At 51.6% G+C, this 23,505-nt stretch overlaps 2 protein-coding genes across 2 annotated transcripts in view; both read right to left on the reverse strand.

Annotated features, from left to right (window-relative positions):
• TGFBI (transforming growth factor beta induced) overlaps positions 1 to 23,505 on the reverse strand; it is a 220,310-nt gene that overhangs the window by 155,055 nt on the left and 41,750 nt on the right. The gene's annotated exons all lie outside the window — the stretch shown is intronic.
• SLC25A48 (solute carrier family 25 member 48) overlaps positions 1 to 23,505 on the reverse strand; it is a 46,579-nt gene that overhangs the window by 11,412 nt on the left and 11,662 nt on the right. Inside the window, exons 4-7 of the mRNA XM_081825776.1 lie at positions 23,026 to 23,069; positions 18,283 to 18,354; positions 15,984 to 16,242; positions 596 to 853 (exon numbers count right to left, since the gene is read on the reverse strand). Coding sequence (XP_081681902.1) covers positions 596 to 853; positions 15,984 to 16,242; positions 18,283 to 18,354; positions 23,026 to 23,069 — 633 coding nt within the window. The remainder of the gene's footprint in view (positions 1 to 595; positions 854 to 15,983; positions 16,243 to 18,282; positions 18,355 to 23,025; positions 23,070 to 23,505) is intronic.

The following is a 23,505-nucleotide window of genomic DNA, read 5'->3' on the forward strand; positions in this document are numbered from 1 at the left end:
TCTGAGTAGGGAGAGTAGGTAACCAGTCCATGGTCACCGAATGAGTAGATGAGGATTTGAATTGGGATCTTGCTGACTGGCGAGTCCCTGCTATACTGTCTTCATTAGCTGTGTGCCCTTGGGTCGGTCACTTAATCCCTCTGAACCTCAGTTTTCTCATCTGAAGAATGGGGAGACTGACTCCTCCCTTACAGAGTTAATGAAATTCTCACATTAGAAAGGCTTGCTGTGTCAACATTCAAAACAAGGTGAACCCCAATAACAGATTTCCTCTTCAAAGCTCAGTAATACCTGACACAAAAGAAATGGTCAGAATACACCTTCTGACTGAAAGTCCAACGACCCTGAAGAGGGACTTGCCACTCCCACAGGTCCAGAGGGAAGGAGAGGCAAAAAAGAGGGAGACCATTCCCCATACCCAGGCTTTCCTGTGTCTGGCCAGGTCTGGCACGTAGTGGGTGCTGAACACAGAACTGCTGGACGAGCGACTGGATGAATCGTGCCCTTCCCTGGGCTGAGAAGGGTATGATGGGCTCCCCAGGCATCCCACTACAGGCATCAGCCCAGGGACAGGGGTCGGCATGGCGGTCCTTACCTGCCAGGCCGCCAGCCAGCCACACGGCCCAGGGGCTGGGGCCTGCGCAGGCCTCGGGTGTGATCCAGTCGTTCAGGAACACATAGGGGATGAAGTAGAGACAGTAGCCCGGGACATCCCTCAGCAGCATGGCACCAACACCTCGGTACATCCCTGCCAGGCCCTCAGTCCGCACGATGGTTGCGATGCAATGCACAGCTCCCTGGTAGACCGGCTGCACCCCAAGAGCCACGGCCCTGGGTTTCAAACCAAGGTTGCCTGCAAAGACAGGGGGGAGAAGTGGCAAGGGACACAGGGGACAAAAGACAGGCCAATCTCCAGCACTGGAGCCAGCCCGGCCCGCTGGCAACTTCCACTCACATGGCCTGCTGGTTTTTACCAGAACTGCTGACCGTAGCAGCTCACACCAAGATTCTCAAGTCCCAAGAGGAAGGCCAACACATGCAGCCAGACTGGAGACAATGTGTGCCGGGAGAAAGCTCCAGGTGCCTGAATGGTTTCTGGTCAACCATCCCTATGTCTTTGTGAGCAGCACCGACTGCCGAGGTCCAAGGTCAAAGATGAGCAAGCTGTACTCAACTCTTTCCTAAAGCAGAGGTTGCAAATTCAACGTACTCCGTGTTTGTGTGTATGTGTGGGTACTTGTGCACAGTGTGGTCAAAAAGCATATGAGGTTTGGACCTGGACTGCTCTGGTTCCAAATCTAGAATCCTCTACTTAAAAACTCTTTGACCTCGGTAGGCCACCTTTTTCGGCCTTTGGTCCCTTAACTTGGGTGCCTGGGTGGCTCAGTTGGTTAAGCGACTGCCTTCGGCTCGGGTCATGATCCTGGAGTCCTGGGATCGAGTCCTGCATCGGGTTCCCACCTGCTTCTCCCTCTGACCCTCCTCCCTCTCATGCTCTCTCTCTATCGTTCTCTCTCTCAATAAATAAAAATCCTTAAAAAAATTATTTAAAAAAAAATAAGAGAACAGGCCAATAATTTATTGTATACAAAGTTGCTAAGAAAGTAGATCTTAGGGGCGCCTGGGTGGCTCAGTCGTTAAGCGTCTGCCTTCGGCTCAGGTCATGATCCCAGGGTCCTGGGATCGAGCCCCGCATCGGGCTCCCTGCTTGGCGGGAAGCCTGTTTCTCCCACTCTCCCTGTTTGTGTTCCCTCTCGCTGTGTCTCTATCTGTCAAATAAATAAACAAAATCTTAAAAAAAAAAAAAAAAGAAAGAAAGTAGATCTTAAAAGTTCTCTACACACACACACACACACACAGTAACTATAGGCTATGACAAATGTGTTAACTAACCTTACCTTGGTAACCACTTCACAATACACATGCATATTAAATAATCAAGTTGTATACCTTAAACTTATATGTCAATCATATCTTAATAAAGCTGAAAAAATTTTAAAGGAAAAAGAAGAGAACAGGTGAGTATACATAAAATAATACCTATAAATTGCTCCGCATGGTACTGGAAATGCTGTAGGGGGAGAATAAGTTATCCACAGGTTATTACTGAGACTGAGGTGACCAGCATGAACCAGGAGGATACATGGGCTGGAGAGCCATCTGTTCTGTCCCTCCAGCCTTGGCCAGCAAGCAATGGCCCTGTCTCTTCCTTTTAATCCTTCCTCCAGGCTCCCCTGTCTGCTTCTCTGATGCTCATCTCCCCTGCTACAGACCCTTTAGCTCAGCTCTGACTCATGACCAGAGAGGCCTCCCAGTCCCAGTGCAGATATAGTGGGCTCTTATTCTCAACATTCCGTTCCTGAAGAACTAACGTGATATGACTAGGAAAGAAATAGAACGAAGCTTGCCTGTGACACACACCTATTTTACCACCTGGGTTTCATTCCCTGTATGTGGCATCTCACTTTGGTTTTGCACTTTGCTGACAAAGAGGCAGTAACTTTCATTACCGAACAGCTGAATTTCCAAGTTCCCCAAATAGTCCCATCCTTAAGATGAAAGGTTAGGAGCAAAGATTCAGCTTCATGATTCCATAGTCCAAACTGAAGGTTTGAGAGTCAAGTGCAACCTGTCCTTTCGCTTATCCCAGAAGGAGGTGAGATAGAAGGGGAGCTTTCTATTTGCCTGGGCAAGTGTGCTTGAACCAATGAATCCTGTATTTTCTTTTTGTGTAGGGGGAAGAGACTAATCACGGCCATGTGCATTCAGCCAACTACAGTGTGGGCAGGAGGCTGAGTCCCATTCACTTCCACAGCAGATCCCCCCAGGAAGGGAGTAAGGGCGGTGGCCACTTCTGCGGGCAAAGGGCCCTCTGAGCTCGGAGCAAGATCAGACCCTATGGTCTTTGAAAGCCCACTGAGATAGCACCGCACACCCCTTCCTTTCCCAAATCCACTATGATGCTGCCAGGGTCACCCTGGGAAATTCTGGGATGACACAGAATAGATATAATTGTGTCAGCATCTGAACTTTACCTGGGTCATGCTCATGTCCAGATAACAGTGACCTGACCCAGGAGTCAAGGTTTTCATGAATCAACTACGGGTATGATGTAGCTCTCAGAAGTTACTGATTGAAGGAGAGTGTCCTGATAATATTCTGCTTGGGTAGAGGTATAGATGTTGAAAAAAATACCTGCCCAATCTTCAAGATGCCCTGTCAACAAAAAACCTGTACTTTTTTTTTTTTTCCTTTTCTTCCCAGGATAAGCAATAAGGAACTTCTCTCATATTCTACCAGGTTTGTTACATAAGCAATCTAGTTTTTATTCCTTGAGAATTATCCATTTATGGCTGTTAGAGCAATATAATTGTCATGGGGACTGGCATCCTCCGGAATACTGACATGAATCTAACTGGCAGCCAGTTCCTTCTGGACACAAAGCCCCTGGAACTCCTTCTAGCTCCCTCATCCCCAGTGTTAAAGCACGCACACACATACACACTTATTTGGAAATAATTTTCGATTTGCAAAAAAAGGGCAACAAAGAGAAATTATACAAACAACACCTTTATATATCCTTTCCCCAGATTCACCTATTGTTAACATTTTACCTCATTTGCTTTATGGTTTGTGTGCACTCTCTCTCTCTCTCCCCTCCCTTCTCACTGAACAGATGCCCCTGTCCGAATGCATAAACTTTGCCTGGGCTATGTTCATCTCCAGGTAACAGTGACCTGACCTGGAATCAAGGGTTTCATGAATCAGCTATGGGTATGATGTAGCTTTCAGGAGTTACTGATAGGAAAGTATCTGATAAAAATCTTCCTTGTTTGGAGGTGCCAATGTTGGAAAAATATTTGACAAGCTTTGAACCGGCCATGTCAACAAGACCCAAACTTGTGCTTTTGGTTTTTTTTAACCTTTTTTCCCAAGGTAAGCAGTAAGAAAATTCTTCTGTACACACATGCATATTTTTTTCACATGTACATACATATTATTATTCTCTGAACCATTTCAGGGTTAGATACCAAATGGTCCTTTACTCCTAAATGCTTCAGTAAGTGTTGCCTAAGAATAGGGATATTGCCTTACCTATCAGAGTAGTTATCAGTTTCATAATCTACATTAACAATAACTTTACCTAATGTACTGTCTATACTCAAATTATCACTTGACCTCATACTGACCTGTATGGCATTCCTCCCCTCAGGAGTGCAGAATCTAGTCTAGCCAGTTTCTGCATTTAGTTGTCACAATTCTTCAGCTTCCTTTATTTATTTTTGTTTTTAGTAAGCTCTATACCCGATGTGGGGCTAGAACTCACGACCCCAAGATCAAGAGTCACACACTCCAACGACTGAGCCAGCCAGGTGCCCCTAGCTTCCTTTAATCTAGAGCATTTCTACAGCTTTTTTGTTTGTTTTTAATGACACCAACATTTTTTTATGAGTATGCTGCCTCCCTCCTTATGAATAAAACCTTTCTCATTTGGGGTTTGTTTGATGTTTCCTTGTTATCACAGTGAGATGATGCATTCTTGGCCGGACTTCCTCCCTGTTCTCACCTCTCCTCCCATGAGGACTAATGACGCTCAGGAGCCCCTGGTCTTCTTCTCTGGCCTCCTATCCTAGTTTTTACTAGTTTTCTTTTTAATTTAGATATAATTTACATTCAATAAGAGGTGTAGCTTGTACGTGTACAGTTGAAGAGTTCTGACAACTGCACGCACCTGGGTCACCACACCCTACTGAGAAAATGACGTCTTATTCTTGAAGCAAGAAGATTCCAAGCCTACCTACCCTCTCCTGCTTGCCTTTCAAGGTATAAGAACTCTGTGACATCAATGATGTGTCACTCAATGAGAAGCAAATCTTTCAACTGGTCGATGGTTGTTACGGGCCCATCTGCATTAGCAACAGTGGCCCCGGGCGATTCAAATGGGACCACAAAGCAGAAAACAGCGGCAACTCTTATCAGTTGCTCCAACCAAGAGATGCCCCGAGGCTGGGCCCCGGAGGCGGGAGGTGCGGTTTGGAAGGCGCAGCCCAGGAGGCGTGGCCCAGAGAGCTGGGGCTGGAGGGGGGGGGGAGGCGTGGCCTGAGAGGCTCAGCTTAGGAGGCGTGGCCCGGGGAACATGGCTTGGGAAACAGGGCCCGGGGAGGCGTGGCTTGAGAGGCGTGGCCCGGGGGAGGCACGGCTTAGGAGGCGTGGCCCAGGGAGGTACGGCTTGGGAAACGTGGGGTGGCAGGAGGCGGGGTATGGGAGACAGGGCCTGGGGAGGCGTGGCTTGGCAGCTCCACTTAGAGAAGGGCTGAATCAGAGTTCTTGGTATCTCTAGCTGTTTAAAACAAACTTTGGTGACCTTTAAAAATGGACTTGGGAGGTTGCCGGCAAGCAGCTTTTGGAAATAGGCACAACTCCCATCCAACTGAAATCCATGGATCTGCATGTTGTTTGTGCAAGGAACCCAAGGAAGGTGGTGAGGTGCTGGGTGAGTACTCTGCTCACACTGAACCACCAGCTCTCAGCCTGTTGTTCCTGAACCTTCAGGGCTTGGCTTGGAAGTATACACGTGCATGTAAAGGGATTCATATAGGGCATATTTTCTTCTGGCACAAAATGAATTTAGTTTCTCTAATTAGAATTTTTTGTTCTAAAATGAGGATTAAATTACGAATCAAATGTTGATCATTTTTCATCATGAGGCTTTGCTATTGGCACCACTTTTTTCTGTACTCTAAATGAAGACCCTGTACCTTTTCCTATGATACGTATGGATTAAAAACCTGAAACACTCAAGATGCATGTGGTTTTGTTTGTTTTCCCAAATTCAGCTAGGACCAATTCAAGCCCCCTATATCAAGACAGGCAGGATGCTCAGAGTCAATGAAATTGGCCCCTACCTAGCTCCTAATCTTCATCCAGGAGCAGAGGAGAGCCTACACAGTTCTAAAAAACCCCCCTCCTCCAAGCTCCCTCACCTCGACCAGCTGGCCTACCTGGTCCGTGCTGCTGGGAGGCAGGAGGCACAGGAGCTGGGGACCATCATTCCTTAGACTACATGGTGTGGCTGTTTGACTTCACTGCTCTGCACCAGGGGAAGGTATCTTGCTCACTGGCCCCTGCCTGGACCAGGAGGTTCCTCTGGAGGCAGGTGCCTCTGTAGGGTGTAGGAGTTTCCAGGTTTGGCCAATCCTAACAGGGACCCACACAGCCACGTCTTGGGAGTTCTTCCACTTCAGAGGAGCTGAACCAGCCTAGATGCAGGCTGGGTCCCCACAGATTTGCCTCTCAGAAGCCAGGGGTAAAGCCAGAGCATACTGCTGGGCCCTTCCCAGATACAAGCATGGAGAAGTCTCATCTCTTTCCTTTCTCAGATATTGCTGTTCAATTTCTTCAATGGGCCATAACTGTGGAAACAGGAAAGCCAGCCGAAACACAATGGCTGGTCACTGATCCACTGCACTGAGAGGGGGCCGGCCCTCAGAAACACAAAGGCCTGGCCACTTTTTAGAAGGGAAAGTGCCACGAGACTTCTCCTGTGTATGTATAGTCAGACGTGGAATGAAAACACAGCATTACTTCTCAACAGGTCACTTTCTACAGAAAATCCTTAATAACTAAGCCATCCACAGATGAGGTCCTGCAGGTCCCCAGTCAGTGATGTGCAGGGTTACCATGTTTTCTGTGCTCAAATACTCCTAGGCCAGTGGGCTCTCAAATCGAAGTTGGGAGCATGGACTTATTTCAAGGGACCCACAAACTGGTAGGCATTACAGATTCACAGGACTCCTAAAGTAACTCACATACACGTGTGACCACTTTTCTCCTATGTGTAGGTGCTATTGTGGGGAACACAACAAAAATTTACTTAAATATACTAATTATCTATAGTAACTTCTTACCGTATGAGGTTTCTTAATCCACAGACACTTAATGTACAGCTGCTATTATATGGGTTGGACCCCATTTAATGTATTTAAAAGGTTTTCTTAGGAAAACCTGGGACCCCCCCCCCACCAGCCCATGCCAGAGGCTCTACCCCTTTTATAAGGTCTGTTCTGGTTGCTATTGTTTTCTGAGCATGTTGTTTTACCCTAACCCATGCAGTGAGTTTCCTGATGACATGAGTAACACACTGTGGCTTTTCCCAGAGTACTGGGACCCTGCGCCTGACACCATGTCCCGTATGTGCCTCAACATCCATTCAATAAATACTTGAGCATCTGACTGGGCAGCTCTCAGGACTTGGGCCTCCCAAAGGTTCCCTCCCATGCCTGGCATTCTTCCAGGCTTGGTCCTATCTGGTCCTTGTGCCAGAGGCTGCAGATCCTAAAAGCAACTCCTAAATCATGGTCCCAGCTACCGCGCTATTCCAAAATGCCACGGAAGCTCTGTGATTTGGGTTTGAGCAGGCTGGTCAAACTGCTCTCAGTTCCCTCTAAGTGGAGCTTCCTCAGAAAATTACCAACCAGGAAGCTCTTGCCCAGTTCCTATTTCCAAAGAATCCAGCAGTTTCCTTATGATCTGAAGGAATCATCATAGGCAAATGGTTTAGCAGAAAGAGCCCTGGATTAGAAGCAGCTGGGGTTCGCTTTGCTGCTCATTTGCTATTTACTGTTCAACCTGGTACAAGAGACTCCACCACGCTGGCCCTCGGTTTCCTCCACCACTTACAAAAGGGGAAGAATAAATAGCCTGCCACCTCTTTTGGCTTTTGTGAAAATTGAGTGACAATGTTGGCAAATGTACTTTACTTGAGGCAAACAGTCATTCCTATTTTTATTATCCCTATCCTGATATGACTCCAGATTCCGGAAGTGCTAAAACTGCCTGCAGCCAAGCCTACGGTGGAAGGCTGTGGATGCCCACACAGGGCCAACAATTACCAATACTAGTGCTGAGTCCCCAAATCAGGACAATACCTGCCCTCATCAGTTGATTGAAAGACCAAATGGATGTGTCACCCACGTACGTAACCTGACAATGGTGTGTTACACTGTATGCACCGTCATTCATTTCTGCTAGCTGTGTGGGACCACAGTTTGGGAAAGATTCAGCCAAACCATCCAGAATTCAGGGACTCCTCTTGAACTACATGGCTCAATGCCTGGCCTCTTCACAAATTTCCTCCCTTCACTTTTGGGCTGCTATGGCTCCAGCCCTCACTTCCTATTGGCAGCCCACAGCCTACTTGACAAGAAGGTTCAGGCTGTATGGTCCTGGCTTGTCTCCAGTCCCTTGTCATGCTCCAAGGATTCCTCCTGTCCCCCCACACAGACTCTCTTCTTCAGGAGTTAAATGGAACAACATTCAGGGAGCTTAGCATCAGTTATTCTTGTCCTGCAATGGGAAAGTCTTGAAAAATCTGCTGTATCAGAAGCCTGCTCCTCCCCAAGGCCAACCTGCCTAAAGAAGAGTGTTGTTCTTGACAGCCACATATCTTTATGGTAGCAATAAAACTATGTTGCCAAAGAGACAAACTGATGTGGTCAGGGCCTCTGAGGCATAGTTGGCGACCTTCCCAGCCAGACACTGCTGAAGATTCAGAAAAATCAGAGAAATGGTTTCACCCCATTTTGTCATCATGTAGATCCTTGGGCTCAGACGGCCTTTGTGTTCTGGTGTGTGGCTGATGATCTCGTTCAGCCAGGTCCACCCCTCATGTGGCCCTCTCTGATGTTACCATTCCAGCCCTATTTATCTTGCCTAGGCATGCTCAGAAATTAGGACCTTCTCCTCAAATCCTGGCCACACTCTGTCCCCTTCATTCTGTTCAGGTCATCTTGAACACGGTAGTGCCAGGCCTTGTGATAAGGGCTCTCCCAACCTCCTTCCTCTTGCCCTCAACATTCTCTCTGAACTGTCTGTTTTGTTCTCCTCTCCCAGCCCAGAAACGAAAGGTTTTTCCTGCCCCAGCCCTTGCTCTCTGTCCCTAGTGTCACCTCCCAATTCAGCCATTCATTCTCCCCTCTTGATTCCCTTTTGCCTACTTTGGTGACAAGAGTTTCCCAGGACTCTGCCTGCGGGGGCAGTGGAGGTGGACGGCCCGGGGCCATGCCCGCTTGCAGTGAGTCACACCTGAGGGAGCACGGACCTGAAACCCAACCTGAGCTTCAGGTTCCCCATCTGGAAGAGAGAGAGAATGACGGCACCTCTTTTACCCAGCAATGGCAGGCGTGCGTTAGCACAGTTCACATGGCACGGGATCAGCCAGGACCACGGCCGCTGGTGCTGCGGGAGCTCCTCCCCGAGTCCTTCCTGAGTCTTCCCCTTCATCTCCACCTCTTCCTTTCTGCAGCTCACCTGCATGTGCACCTCATTCATGGCCTCAGCTGTCCCTTCTCTGTCACAGCCCAGACTCCTCTTCCAGCCCTGATATTCCAGCGGCGACACCTGGCACACAAACAAGCCAGACTCGGCATATTCTCACTCAAGCCTGCCCTCCTGCCAGGCTCCAAAACAGCCGCACTGACAAGTGTGTATGGATCACGTGCCCCGCACCAAGTGTTGCCTCACATGCTTCACCTGTCATTTCATTCCCTGGGGGGGTCGGGGGGGTGGGGAGGGACTCCTCCCTCACAGTCACCCAACTGTGCAGTCCTGGGCCATCTCAGACACTGCCCTCTCTCCTGCTTGGCCCCACTGATTCTCCACCACCGATACCTCCAATCAGCCACCCTCTCCATTCCCAAAGCCCAAGGCCCTGGGGCCCCTGTTCTCGTTTCTCACCTGGTCTGCGGCAGCGCCCCCCAAATCAACCCGCCACCTCTACTTTCCCCACCCCTTCTACCTCTCCTGAAGGAACCACCTTCCTCCCACATAGCTCTGCTCGGGTCATTCTGCAGCCCAAGATGCCTCACTGTCTGCTGAAAGGCCACCTAAGCCCACCCTCAGCTAAGAAATCCAAGCTCTTCACAACTCCCCCTGCACCTTCCCCTCCCCGCACTGTAGTCAGAACTCCGACCCTGTGCCTACAGGGCTCCTCAGTCCGAAACATCGCTCCATTCCCACGTGCCCATCTCCAAAGCCCAGCCAGTATTCCAAAACCCCATCAATGGCCGCTTCCTCTCTGGAGCCTTCCTGACCTGCAGAGCCAGACTCTGAGGTTCCAGAGCCTTCCACAGGCCCTTCTCATTCTGCTACACGTTTGATTCCCCACCAGACTGTGCGCTCCCTGAAGGCAGGGGCTGTGTGCCTGATACCTCTGATTTATCTACTCTGCTTGGCTCCGAGCAAGAGCTCGGGAAAGGCTTGTGAATGAAGGAGCCAGAGAGTGAGTCCCAGCAGGTGGCACACTCAGCACTCTGTCTCCAACGGGGCCTGGTGCAGTCATAGGACGGTCGGTCGGCACAGAGTTAATGCTGAGTTCTCCTCCAGTTCCCAAACTCTGCCCTCCTGGGGTGTTGAGGCCTTTGTGATTTGCACATTAATGAGGCTCTCCATGAAAACACAGACCAGAAAGCTCCCAGACTGGGGAGAAGTGAGTGTTACTGCCATCGGCCTCCGGGATGTGACTTGGCCCGGGCAGTGGAGGGACTGCCCGCCTCCAGGACCACAGCCCTGAATTCCAGTTCGGGCCCAGCGGGGCACCCAGGGAGGCTCATGCCCACACAAAGGGCGAGGATGACTTCCAGAGGGAGGGTTTTTCCACCGGTGCCTTATACTGCAGGCCACAGCCAACTGAACCCAGGCCAGCCTCTCTTTGCTGCCAAGCAGGGGTGCCAGGAGCAACCTCCGTGAAGTTGCAACAGTTTTCATGAGGGCTAACTGCTGTTTAGTATGCAACCCCAGTGGGGGCCACATGGAACTTCCCTCCCAACTTCAGCAACTGCTGATGGAATGTGGTAAAAAAAAACAAAAAAAAACCCTTCTGTATAACAATTTCACAGTATGTGCCAAGAATCTTAAAAATGACCAGACCCTTTGACTCATTCATGAAGCAAAGAGCCCACATATTTAGGGAAATAATCCTACAAGGAGGGCAACTCCGTACGGACAGATTTCCCGATCACATCACTATGTTTAAAAGAGGACAAACCAGCAACAACGTCAATGTCCCTCACTAGGAAGGTGGCGACCTAAGTGTAGTAGTACAGCAAACATTTATTTTAGGTGTGCGGGGTGCCAGGCACGATGCTCGGATCGTCACGTGCAGTCTGTCATCCTGTTCTCTCCCAGTTACAGGGAGCTACTGTGACGACGGCAGGTTTGCAGATGAGTCAACGGAGGCTTGGTGACGTGAGGGGAATTATCTAGAGTTCCCGGGTTGTGGTGGAGGGAGGACCAGAAGCAGGTAGCCTAACTCCAGAAACTGAATTTTTGCCACACTGTATCATCCCTCTCGATACGTGTGTGCGCACACAGGCACGGTGATGGAATACTGCACGTCTATTTTAAATATTAGTTGTCTGCACGTCTATTTTAAATATTAGTCGTCTCTTGCTAATAATTTTAAATGCCATTTTCATAATGCCATAATATCATGGAAGATGTGTGTTATAAAACTGAGTTAAAAAGAGGACATGAAACTGTCTGAGTACAACTTCTTAACATATTTAATCTATGTATTTAGAAAAGGAAAAGGAAACACATTAATGTATTAACAGTGACTGGATTTGGGTGGATGGACATTTTCTCCCTCCACATTGAATGTTCTAGCTTGTGTACATTTTCAACGACTGGTCACCATTAATAGATCGTCAGGATGAGCTCAGTGGCTTTATATTTGCAAGCCTTCAGGTAAGCTCACCTCTTACCTCAATGCGGCCTCCATGCTTCCTGTCACATGTCCCAAAGGAAGATGCCAGAGGCCTCCAGCCCCCTGCACAGTATACGGGCGCAGTCCCTCACAGCCCATCACCTCCACCCAGGAAGTGGTCGGGCCGTTCTGGGGTAAGGCCACAAACCATGGACAATCCCACATGCCTGGCCCGAGGCTACCTGGAAATGCCCATCTCAGCACAATCACCCTGCAGAGCAGACCTGACCCAGGACCGAGACCACAAGTTCGCAGCCAGGACCAGCCCCACACTACCTGCCCACGCACTGCTTTGGGCTTCACGGTGTGCATCTGCTTTTGTTCTTAATTAAATTATCTGACAATTTCCAATCCCGGCCATGTGGCAAACGTGAGCTGGAACGGAGTCGAAGGCACCCCTCGGACAGGATGTGGGCTTGCCACAGTCCCCACCACTCCCTATTACTCCCCTGCACCAGAGTGGACACGGGCCGGAGCTGCTGCTTTTGTAACAGCAGAGTGATAGGGAAAGTGAAAGACGTTCTGTGTCCAGTTTCGATCAAAAGAGGAAAAATGAAACATGGGTTAGCAAGGCTGTGGGTGTCAAGATAAATGGAAGAGGGTACCTTTTCCAGGCACCTCTGCTCACTTATGTTACCTCCCTGGTCCCAGTGAGTCTTTGAGATTCCGTCTCTGGCCTAGAGGGTCTCTGAGGGACAAGTAGAAGGAAACCGCATCCTCCTCCCTTCCTGGGGAGATTCCTGGCAGAAAGCACTGCCTGCCTGCCCTGCTCCAGCCCCAGTAGCGATCCTGCCCAGCCACCAAGGACCTTCCCGCAAGCAGCTGGGGTGGGAGGTGAGGAACGGCGGGCCAGGCAGAGAGGGGCTGCCCAAAGCCACGGAATTCAGACCCATCCCTGGGAATCCATGAGCTGTGCCCATTACTTGAGCAATGTTATTTTGGAGACATGCTCCCAGCCCGCTTCCTCCCTCAAGTTTGAAGCTGGATTTGTGATGAGTCTGTGCAAAGGCCCAGGTGTTATCAAAGCTGCTGTCTTCTCAGCTTCCACAAAATCCCAGGGCAGAAACAGCAACAGAGCATCAGTGGGCCCTGAGTCAGAATGCCTGGGGCTGCATCCCAGCTCCACCTCCTACTAGGAGAGTGACCCAAGGCCAGCTACAGAAGCTGCTGAGGCCTCAGGCTCCCCTTTGTTAACCTCTAGGAATTGGGTTGATGGAAAGATAAAACACTTGCAGAGCTCTTAGCCTAGGGCCTGGCGCAGGAGAAGGGCTCAGTAAATACTGGTTACTCTGCCCCCGCCCCCCCTGCTGGGACCTGGCTTCGCCCAGATCAGAGGCTTGAGGAGCACGGCTCAGACAGACCCTCCAATCTCGGTTTCTACCCTGCCTGCACTTGCTCAGGTAAGCTGCCTGTCTCCTTTGTCTCTGCACTGCCTGCTAAGCCCCCAGGCCCAGGTGCTAATGACCTGGAACTTTGCAGGGCTCAGAAACATTGGCCTGCAGGAACCTCCCTTGGCTTCTCATCGAGAGCCTTCTCGGGGTTCACACAAGGCCAGTTTCCTGGCACACTGAAAAGGACAGAGTAAACACATGCTCACTTTCTGTCGCTGCCTCAAGGGATCAACTAAAGCGAACAGGTTTCCTTCTGGCACAACAATGAGCTGACAACCTCAAGCCGCGGAGAGCTACACCTCGGGCTCTCGTGGCCCTGGCGAGCAGGCAGGGATAACCCTCAATGCGTCCCTGACCAGGTGCACAGCCCTGATCTGCACCGATCCCTCTACCCTCCTACTACCTGCCTCAAAGCCCTTCCTGACCCCCAGCCTGTCCTGCTCCCTCCCCACCACCACATTTGGAGTGGCCCAATTCCTGTCTGCTGGAAAGAACATGACAGGAGGAGTAGGATGTAGACTCTTGTTCAGTGCTACGTCCCTAGCTCCTAGCTCTGTGTCTGGAACATAGCAGGTGCATACGTAGCATGTTGGGTAAATGAACAGGGCTAGCAGCCATATGGACCTCACAGTACTATGGTGGGTGTTAAGTGAATGAGGCACACACGGTATCAGGCATACGGTGAGTGTCTTGGCAGCTTTAGCAGCTGCTGATGGGGGCTGCTCCCGTCCCTAAAACTGGCTGCCCCTGCACACCCAGCTTTGGGAACCTTCTTGGGTCTGCCCATTCCTTGACTGCCTCCCATCCTTCCTCCAAGCTCCAGAGGCTTCTCGCCTAGCCTCAGCATCCCTTGTAGTTCAGGCCTTGGCTTGCCGAGTTAGTTACCATTCTAGCACCCTCTGCAGGGAAGGGAGGGGTGGAGGAGGACAGGACAGAGGATGGAATCAATTCATTTGCTTCCAAGTGTCCCAGGTGTTTCTAAGAAAGGCATTTTTCCAGAAACAGCTCCCTGGTGTCCAGGCTGGCTGTGCCTTCCCTCGCCCAATAGAGAAATGCACGCCTCACCCCTCCTCATCCCCTTCCCGGGTCAAAGTGCCCAAGTTGTGAAGGAGGCAGGTCTGCCCCCAGGAGCAGAGGAGACCCATCACTGGTAATTCTGCCAACATCTGGACCCAACGAGTTTGAAGACTTAGGGAGAGAGGTTTCCTCTGCCCCTGTGACTGACACAAGCTGTTCTGAGAGAGCCCAATGCCAACCTGGGGGCCAGGCCTCCTGGTTCTCAATCTGCTCACAATGCCCTTCATTCCTCAACATGTTTGCTTTTGTCTCTGGGACAGGACCAGATCAGCGAGCTTCAAACGCTTCTGTGAGACGCCACCCTTTGCTGAAACTAAACTGTACCAAGGCATGGCTCAGTATGTCAAGTAGATGGAGGTGGGCTCCCCTTGCCCTGTATCTCTCTGAATGGCCCCAAGGAGGGTAGGCTGCAACCCTCAGGATGAGCCAGGCTGCTGTGGTCCTGTATCACCCCACATGCCGACAGTGACCAGGGGCCTGCGGGCACTGAGCCTCTCCCAGGCATGACCCAATTTCTTAGGACAGCTGGTCCCAGGCTCTCCATGGGCCCCAGTGAGGATACCAGCATCATGCTCAGGGGATGTGCAGTCTTGTCCTGGATACCTCCGGGGCGGGGCAAGATGTGCAGACTGAATCAAGGCGCCGGGACTGGGTGCAGGACAGCGGCTGGGCTGGACAATGCTCCCGAGTGCACTATTGGGGCTTTGGCTGTGGAGCCCAGCTGAGCCCAGCCTCTGTGGCAGAGGGCTCACATGCAGGCCATTCAGAAGGCTGCCAGGGAGAGGGGTCTTATCCAGGAGAGCTGTCAGCCCAGATCAGATATCTGGGGTGTCAGGAAGGACCACAAATCCAGCCCTTCCATTATGCAGGAAGGAGACAGTGGCCCGGGCAGGAGCAGAATCTTGCCTGAAGAGACAGAGTGGCATCAGAGCCAAGAACCAAACCTGGAGATACTGAAATCTGTCTAAGACCCGAGCTCATCTTTCCTCGAGAGCTGGTACTTTCTACTCTGCACAGCAAGTGCCTTCCCATTCTTTCCATCCTCCTTTATCCAAAGCACAGCAAAGACACACACATTCCTTTCTCGGGCGGGGGAAGTAACAGACTCGGCAATGGGGCAGGAGGGCTGTCTAGCACACCAAGAAATGAAGCTCAAACCAGAACGTCGAGGAGGGGAAGAGGAGCGACCCCTTCCCCCTGCCGCGGGTGGTGCAGGGGTGAGGCCTCGTGGCGGCACTCCCTGGTGTTGGGGATGGGGACAGGTGTGGCTTTGAGACCTCTGAGTCCCTCAGGGCCCCGGGCCTGATTTAATGTTCTGGGTTGCTCCTCTAAAATTCTTAAATTTTGAACAAGGAATCCCCCGTTTTCCTTCTGTGCTGGACACTGCTAATGATGTCGCTGGTCCTCACCTACCAGTCATTCAGTGCCTGTGTGGCCCTGTCTAAGTGTCTTCACCTCTGGGAGCCTCAGCTTTCTCCTCTGTAAGACGAAAACTGTAACAGCACCTACCTTACAGAACTGTTAGGAAGACAAATTAAGAGAACGTACCCAGAGCTCTAAGCAGGTGCCTGGCACGGAATTGATAATTAATGACAGTGTCTACTATAGATCAAAATGCTAACTGCAGACTCTTACATGACAATGCAGATGCTCTGCTCAACGAAAAGGAGATTAGCAACCACATCCCAGATCTGGCGGACCAGGAAAGGGCCACAGGTGCCCAGACGCCAGGCCCCCTCCCCTACTCTTACCTTCCTGAAATGGCTGTGTTTGCATCTGCAGCCGGATCTTGATGAGGTCCACGGGCGTCCCCAGGCTGACAGAGACCACACCGGCCACCATGCTGGCCAGGAGAAGGTCCGACAGGGTGTGGGACCGGCTGGCCTCGGACTCCCTGGCGTGGTGCTGGCTGAGGAACCTCTGCGTGTTACTGAAGACCCCAAACACCACCGAGTTATAGACAGCGATGCTGGCAAGGGGAAAAGACATGCCCTTGAAGAAGCCAAACACCTGTGGGAAAACCAGGGGGCAGGAGCATGAGGGCCCAGGGCTGTCTGCAGGCCAGGCGCCAGGCTCCCCGTGTGGTCCTGGGCACAGACCCTGCCCTCTTGAAGCCTGCAGGCTGGTGAGGTGACACCATGGGAAAAATAAATCATTATGTCAGCGACAAGAATAAAAAAAGGATGCTGAGGTGACTGACGGCAGGGACCAGGTGGGTGAGGAGTCGCTCTCCATTCCCGGGCAGGGCATATTCTGGCCCGGGTCAGAACCCGCTTCTATAGGCAGTTTTGTTTCCTGAGTCAGGGTGCCCTGGGCCTGGGACCCATTTTTGCCAGCAGAGTGGCAGCGTTGTTGGGCTGGAAAGATACCAGGCTGCATGGAGCCCTTGTGGGTAGTGGACTTGCGGGGCACCCCATACTCTCCTCATTTGCCACTCAACCAAAAGCATTCTCTAAGGCACTTGCCATGTGCTAGGCCCTGGGGGACAACTGTAAGAACGAAATACTCGCTGCCCTCACTGAACCCACACTCGGGGGAGAGGGGGCAGATAAACTGACAGGTGGTTAAAATTCAATGTGCTAAGTGTGTGGTGAGGGTCTAAGGGAAGGGGAGCTCCCAGAAGAACAGCACCAAGAGGCTTCTTCTACACATAAGCAGAGACCACAGCAGAGGGTGCTGGAGGCTGAGAGGAGAGGGTCCTTTCCACACTGCACTCTCGGGGGAACATCACAGATACTCCTCTGAGATCTGGAATATTCCACAGGCCCTTGGAGGAGTCAGGGCAGCATTCACTTTCAGCCCTGTGCCAAAAATGAAAAAGTACCAGGAAGCTGTTGTCCCAACTGCAGGCTGCACACAAACCTGGGCGTGTGCACCCTATTTGCCAGAGCTAGGACACCTCGCAAACACACACACACACACACACACACACGTGCATGCATACCACACATGCACACACACACACCCCACCTCAGGTTCTTCTTCCAAAACAAGCTCCCTCAGATAACGTGGGGACATCACTTAGCCCTGAGGGGCTGTGTCTCCAAGGAATGCCTACAGTCCCCACAAAACGCCCCGGGGTTGGGACTGTGGCTGGCAGGCCCTGTGGACAGTGTGTGCCAAAAAGGAGAATCAATGGCCACCTCTCAGAGAACTGGGGAATCACACATCACCCTGCACAGCTTGAACCAAATTTGCAGTCCATTGTAAAGCAGCCCAGCAAGAGAGTTCGAGCAACGCCCTGACACAAAACACACCTCTGAGGAAAAAGTCCAGGAGCAGGCAGGAGGCTCCTGAACCCCAGGGTAGTCGCTAGGATGGAGGCTGTGGAGACGGTGGTCGACAACGGGGCCACATTTCCAGGGACTCAAGGCAAAGCCCAGGGCTGCTATTGACCATTTCTTTAAATTGTCAAGTCATTTCATCATTAATTAGAAAATGTATTTTAAATTCCCCAAGGCAGGGCCTTAGAAAGTCTTCCGAAAGCACATCCTCATTCTTAAGAAGGGCACCTGATACATCTTCCACAAAATATTACTCAGGTTTTCCTCTTTGGAAAGGAAAACCTTGGGTCCCCTGGTTTTCAGCAACCTGAGGGACAAGCCAGCTCTGGGCATCTGGAATCCCAAGTGCCTGGCTCAAAGCCACCCTGGATGAAGGGAAGCCTGTGAGCGCGCGGTTTACCGGCCTCGACTCTGGCTGTGAAAACTGACAGGTCCCCTTGTTTCTGCAGGAATTTTCCACTCTGTGATTCTAGATTCCTCAGAATTTCTCCAGAGAGGTTCCACAAAATCAGTTTTCCCCCCCAATAACAGTGCACAAGATGGCAGGGTTAAGTATGGGTGACACACAATATTTGAGGTGTGGTGTGAGATGAAGAGACAGGAGGCAAAACCGAGCCAAGTGTGATGAGCAGGAATGAACAGGCCTCCGGCCTGACGGGCTGGGGTTGGGGCTATGGCCACGGCGCCCAGGCCCCGGGCAGGCTTCGAGCCTTCTGCAGGAGTCCCGGAGGGGTACTGCTCCAGCGCCCACCCCAGAGGCACTTACACTCTCCCTCCTATACACTGTGCGGATGCAGCTGAGGGTGCTTCCGTAGTTGGTGCTGGCCTGCAGGCGAGTCTGCGGAAAGATGCAAGGAGGTGAGGGCCCAGGCCGAGATGATTCACGCCCTCACTGCCCCAGAGATGCTAGGCTTGTGGCACTGAGGCCCAGAGAGGGGAAGGCCCTGCCCAAAGTGACCCAGCCAGTAAGGAGGGCTGGCTTTCTGTCCCCTCCAGGCTGGTGCTCTGTCCTCTGCCCACACTGCCTCCTTCAATGTCCCATTCCGGCCTTGCTGAGTGCGGCAGAAGTCGTCTTGGTCTGAGAGAAGAACAAAAGTCCATTTGTTGTTCAAAAATGATGCTTGTTGGGGGACATGTGACCCCTGCCTCTTGAGTACAAGCACTACTCCGGGGCTCTGCCCCATCTGCTGCCCATCACTCTGCCATCCTAAGGATTCCCTTCGTGGCTCCAGAGCCCCTTCATCTCTCACCTGGACGGTGGGCTGTTTTCGCCACTGGCCTCCTGCTTCCCTCTCAGTCCCTGGCCTGCATCTACACAACAGTCACACTGATCATTTCTGACAACAGCGAATCGCTATTTACAGCTCACTGGTGGCTTCCCATCAGACTCAGAGTAAACCCCTCACTCTCTACCAGTGTCAAAGAGGCCTGGGTAGACACCGAGCCTGCCTCTCACCCCTGCGTGCCCCTTCCTCCATGGCCCTGCCCTCTGTGCCTACCATGTGGCACATCCCCCAGTCCCTGGCCTCGCCTTCCCCCTCCCCCTCCCTGCCTGAGCTCTCCACTGGCTCTTCCTTCCCCCAGAAGGCTCTTCCTCCAGGTCCTGCTTATCTCTGGGGGCTGAGCTTCAATGTTGCAATGGCGTTATCTCTCTGTCTGTTTACTTTGGATTTATTTGGGCCCCCTCTCTATGGCAGGGCTGTCTCATATTTCCTTCTTGTCCCCACGCTGAGCATGGCCCTGGCATATGTCCCCTTTGCACTGGCTAAATGAGGGGCTGGAGGGGAAGACATGTGTCCCCTAATGGAGTCTGGCTCTGGTAACAGACGGCAGACAGCCACAGAGGGTCTGAGGAGCCTCATAAAAGTGCCAGGGCACCCCCCCTGAACCTGGTAAGAAGGAACTCTGAGAACCACAGAAGGGGTGACCGGACCCTACCCCCTCGAACCAGGGTCCCGTGAGGACTAAGACCCAGGGTGCAGACTAACGCGTCATGCCAACAGCCTGAGCTCGTGTGTAGACAAGGAGCGAAGACTCTGGCAGAACACACATCATAAAAGTGTTGGTCTCTGAGGTGAAAATCACGGGCGATGTTTTTCTACACTGAATGGTGTTTCATTTCCAACTTTCCTATGACAGACAGGGGTTACTTTCATTATGTTCAATTTACGTAATTTAAAAATAATTTTAAGTACACAACTAATATGAGAATAAATTTTCTGAATAAAAAAATTCCACATTCTCCCTCCCTGACCCCCAACCCCAAGCTAACCACCTTGGCTAATAGCATGGCTGAGAGCTTCATTGGCATTCATCTCAACAGGGTTAGAGACCCAGATAGCCATGGGAAATCTGTAGCACTCTCACAGGCATGATAGGTAAATGGTATCGTATGTTTTTATAAGTGTTACTTTCATAATCAAAGAAATGTAGCGGTTGACTCATTCAACCTGTATGATTGAAGGCCTGTTTTCCAACAGCCACTGTTCCACTCAGGAGATTCAGCAGTAGAGGAAATCAACTTCCTGGCCTCGTGGAACTTAGAACCAAGTGGGGATGGGGAAAAAAAAAAGAGTCAATAAAAGGCAATTCCCAAGCAAATATTTATGTCTGATGATGACAAGTACCATGGGGAAAAACAGACCCGGGGGTCAGAGTGTGGGCTGCTTGAGGGAAAATGCAGTATTTAATTGTCTGGAGGTGAAGACATGGGGGAAGGCACAGCGAGATGAGAAGTGGGCTTTCACGGTGGAGCAGACCCACAGAGCTCTACCTTGGGGTGGGGTATCCCCAACCTGGACAAGATTATGGGCGAGGGGACGTGGGCACAGGCCTCCCTCTCTTCCCCCATTTAAGGCTGGCGTGGGGGTGAATGCTCTCTCCACTGGCCCCAGCGCTGACAGGGCTGCCTCTGGGGACTGAATCCACAGGTTGGGGCCCCAAGAAGGATCAAGTTCCACTGAAAAACTCCAATGCCTGAGTCACTCAAGCAAACCGTACATGAGGAAACTCAACCCAGGAGTCAAACCCAGATCACAGAAGAGTTTCAAAACCATGGAGCAACGGCCCCCCAGCCATGCTGAACACTTGAGGAGGCTGCCACGGAGGCCAGCCACATAGCACACGCCTCCAGGGCCTCCTTACAATAGGGGCTGGAATTTAGTGTGTGACAATTGCATTCTTGGGGAAGTACTGGGCCTCTTCCAGAACTTATCTCACAGAATCCCACAAATGCCGCTCGGCCTGGGTACTGTCCCCGTTTTACAGATGGAGAAAGCTGACTTCTTGTATTAGTTGTCCTATAGCTGCTGTAACAAATTACGACAAATTTAGCGGCTTACCACAACGCATCTGTTCTCTTACAGTTCGCTAGCTGGTCTAAAGGCGGCTGAGCCCTGATCAGGAAACCCTGGTCACACTGCAACAGGCATACACCTGAAATGCACCATGTGGGCAGAGAGTCAGGTGAGAATCCGGATCCCAGCTTCACGGCCACCAAGCAGCCAGGGCTGGCTCTCCCACCAGTGATGGGACATCCACGGGCAGGGAAGGAGCCTCTGACCTGGGTTAGCAGCCCAGGTGCTTTTAGCTCAGCTCTTCCCAAGGCAAGGCCTGGGACCTTGGACAAGTCACAAGTCACTCACAACACACAAGCATGTGTGTTCATCAGGGTAGGAATGGCTCACTCATGACTCTGTGCTCAGTGCCACAGGGACGATCTTCACAGCAGCCCTGCCGGGAGGTGCTCTTTACCCATTTTTCAGATGAGAAGAGCAAGGCTTGGGGAAGTAAAGTGCTGCACCCTGGTCACAGGAGAGTAGGTAGGCAGGCTGAGACTGCACTCCAGATTATTCCAACTCTAAAGCTCTTGCCCGGACCTTTGGCAGGTAGGGACTCCAGAGAAAATGTCAGCCAGAAGAAAGGAAGGAAGGAGCATGTTTTGGGGAGTAATGAGGGCCCTGAGCCACATCCCTGGGCTGGGCCCAGGCCAGCCATGAAGGCTGGCATCACCAGGCTGGTACCCTGAGCGAGGAATTTCTCAGGCTGGGCAGACACTGGATTTGATGCATCAGGAAGGGCTCTCTCAGAGGCTCAAGGGGCAGAGTGGACAGAAGGAGGAGCACTCCAGCCTTTTCAGGCGGCTAGACTTGCCTGTGCAGGGAGGGGGCACCTCCAACAAGCTCTACCAGCCCCTGGCCAAGCTGGGGGTAAGGGAAGGATGTTCTAACCAGGGAGACACAGAGGTTGCCTGTGCTGGGAATATAGCTGGAAGGCCCACAGGGGCAGGGATTGGATTTGCTTTGTCTACTACTGATGCCTTGCTATCCCCATACCGTCTACACACAGAAAGTGTCCGGTATGCATTTGATGTATGAGCAAAAGGCAGGGCCCATACGGGGGACACAAAGAGCCAGGAAAGATCTTAAGCTATTTAAGACAAATAGGCTGATCCCCCATCAAGAAGAAAGCAGGCCTCGTCTCTGCCCTAGGAGGGGCCCACTGTCATACAGGGAAGAAGACGGGGGGGGGGGGCGGGGGGGGGAAGTGACTGTAGCAGCCACTTGGGAAAAGCCTGAGCGGTTCCTCTTAGTGCACGATCCAGGCAAAGCTTTAGATAGAAATGTGCAAGTCAGGGGTGAGAAGGCACTATTTGGGACCAGCTGTGCTCCCAGGTATGGCTCTGTAGTCCTGCTCACTCCTGGGAACAGGGGGCGGGGATGGGCGTGGAGTCAAAGAATGTCCTTTCGCAGAGCTCCTCACTCCCTCACTCCTCAATGCTTTAACACCTGGCATGACCTCAGGCAAGCCCTTTCCCCTTTCTGGGCCAGTTTCTCCATCTGTAGAACAAGGGGCGTGGATGATCCCCCCGCCAGATGGCCCTGTTGAGTCCTCATACCTCCTGCGCTTCCCAGAGTTATAATGGCTTCCCATTCCCAACCCAAGTCCGCAGTCCTAATCTGATAGTGAAGGCCTCCCAGGGTTGAGTGCTGACCCATCTTTCCTGGATTCTGCTCTATAGCTGCTTTCAGAAACCTAATGCATCAGCCAAACCGGCCACGCTGGCTTTTCCCAAGCATGACCCCCACACAGCGTCCCCACCTTGGTGCCTTAGCTCTTGCTGCTCTCTGAGCCTGGAACATCTTTTCTCATCACCTGAAACCCAACCTTAAATTCTGGACTCAGATGCCACCTCACGCCGGAAGCCGTTCCCGGTTCCTCAGTTGCTGAGACTGGCAGGGGATCCGTTCCATTGCCTGGCCCTCCCCCACAGCCCCTGAGAACCTGGAGGCAGAAATGCGGCATTCACAAAAACAAACTCGCTGCCAAGTAACGAGAGGAGAGGGATGATTCCAAGCCAGTCCTCCGGGCCCGCACCCTCCGGGGTTGGCACAGAACCTCGGCCCTGGGCTGGAGACTGTCTTGGGATCAGAAACAGCAGACATATTGCTGGAGGCAGACTCACTCCAGGCTGCTTTCCAAGAAGTAATGGCAAACATGGCCGCAGTACCTTGACCGTGTCTAGAGGGTGGCCGACGATGATGCTCGCTGCACCTGTTGATCAAAGAAGAAGACCTGGTCACTGAGTCCCTGGATTCCTCACATGCACTGGCTGGCTCCTGGGATAAGACAGACGGCTCAGGCACTCACATCCCTCGTTCAGTCAATGCCCAGTTCCCAGAGCCCTCCCACCCCCCAGCAATGTGCTAGGCACCAGCCCAGGCACTGGGGAAGGCATAGAAAATGAAGTAAAACGTGGGCTCTGCCTCTAGAAACAGGCACCCCCAAAAAAGGACAGTGAAGGTGCTGGGACAACTGGGTATCCGCATGCCTAAGAATGAAGTTAGACCCCTTACCTCATATCATATACAAAAATGAACTCAAAATTGACCAAAGACCTTAATGGAAACACTGAAACTATAAAAATCATTTACTAAAACACAGGGGAAAACTTCTTGATCCTAGAATGGCAAGAGATCCTTAGATATGA

This window comes from Leptonychotes weddellii, chromosome 7 (genome assembly GCF_054177405.1).
Source record: "Leptonychotes weddellii isolate Sample4059 chromosome 7, ASM5417740v2, whole genome shotgun sequence".
Classification (NCBI taxonomy): domain Eukaryota; kingdom Metazoa; phylum Chordata; class Mammalia; order Carnivora; family Phocidae; genus Leptonychotes; species Leptonychotes weddellii.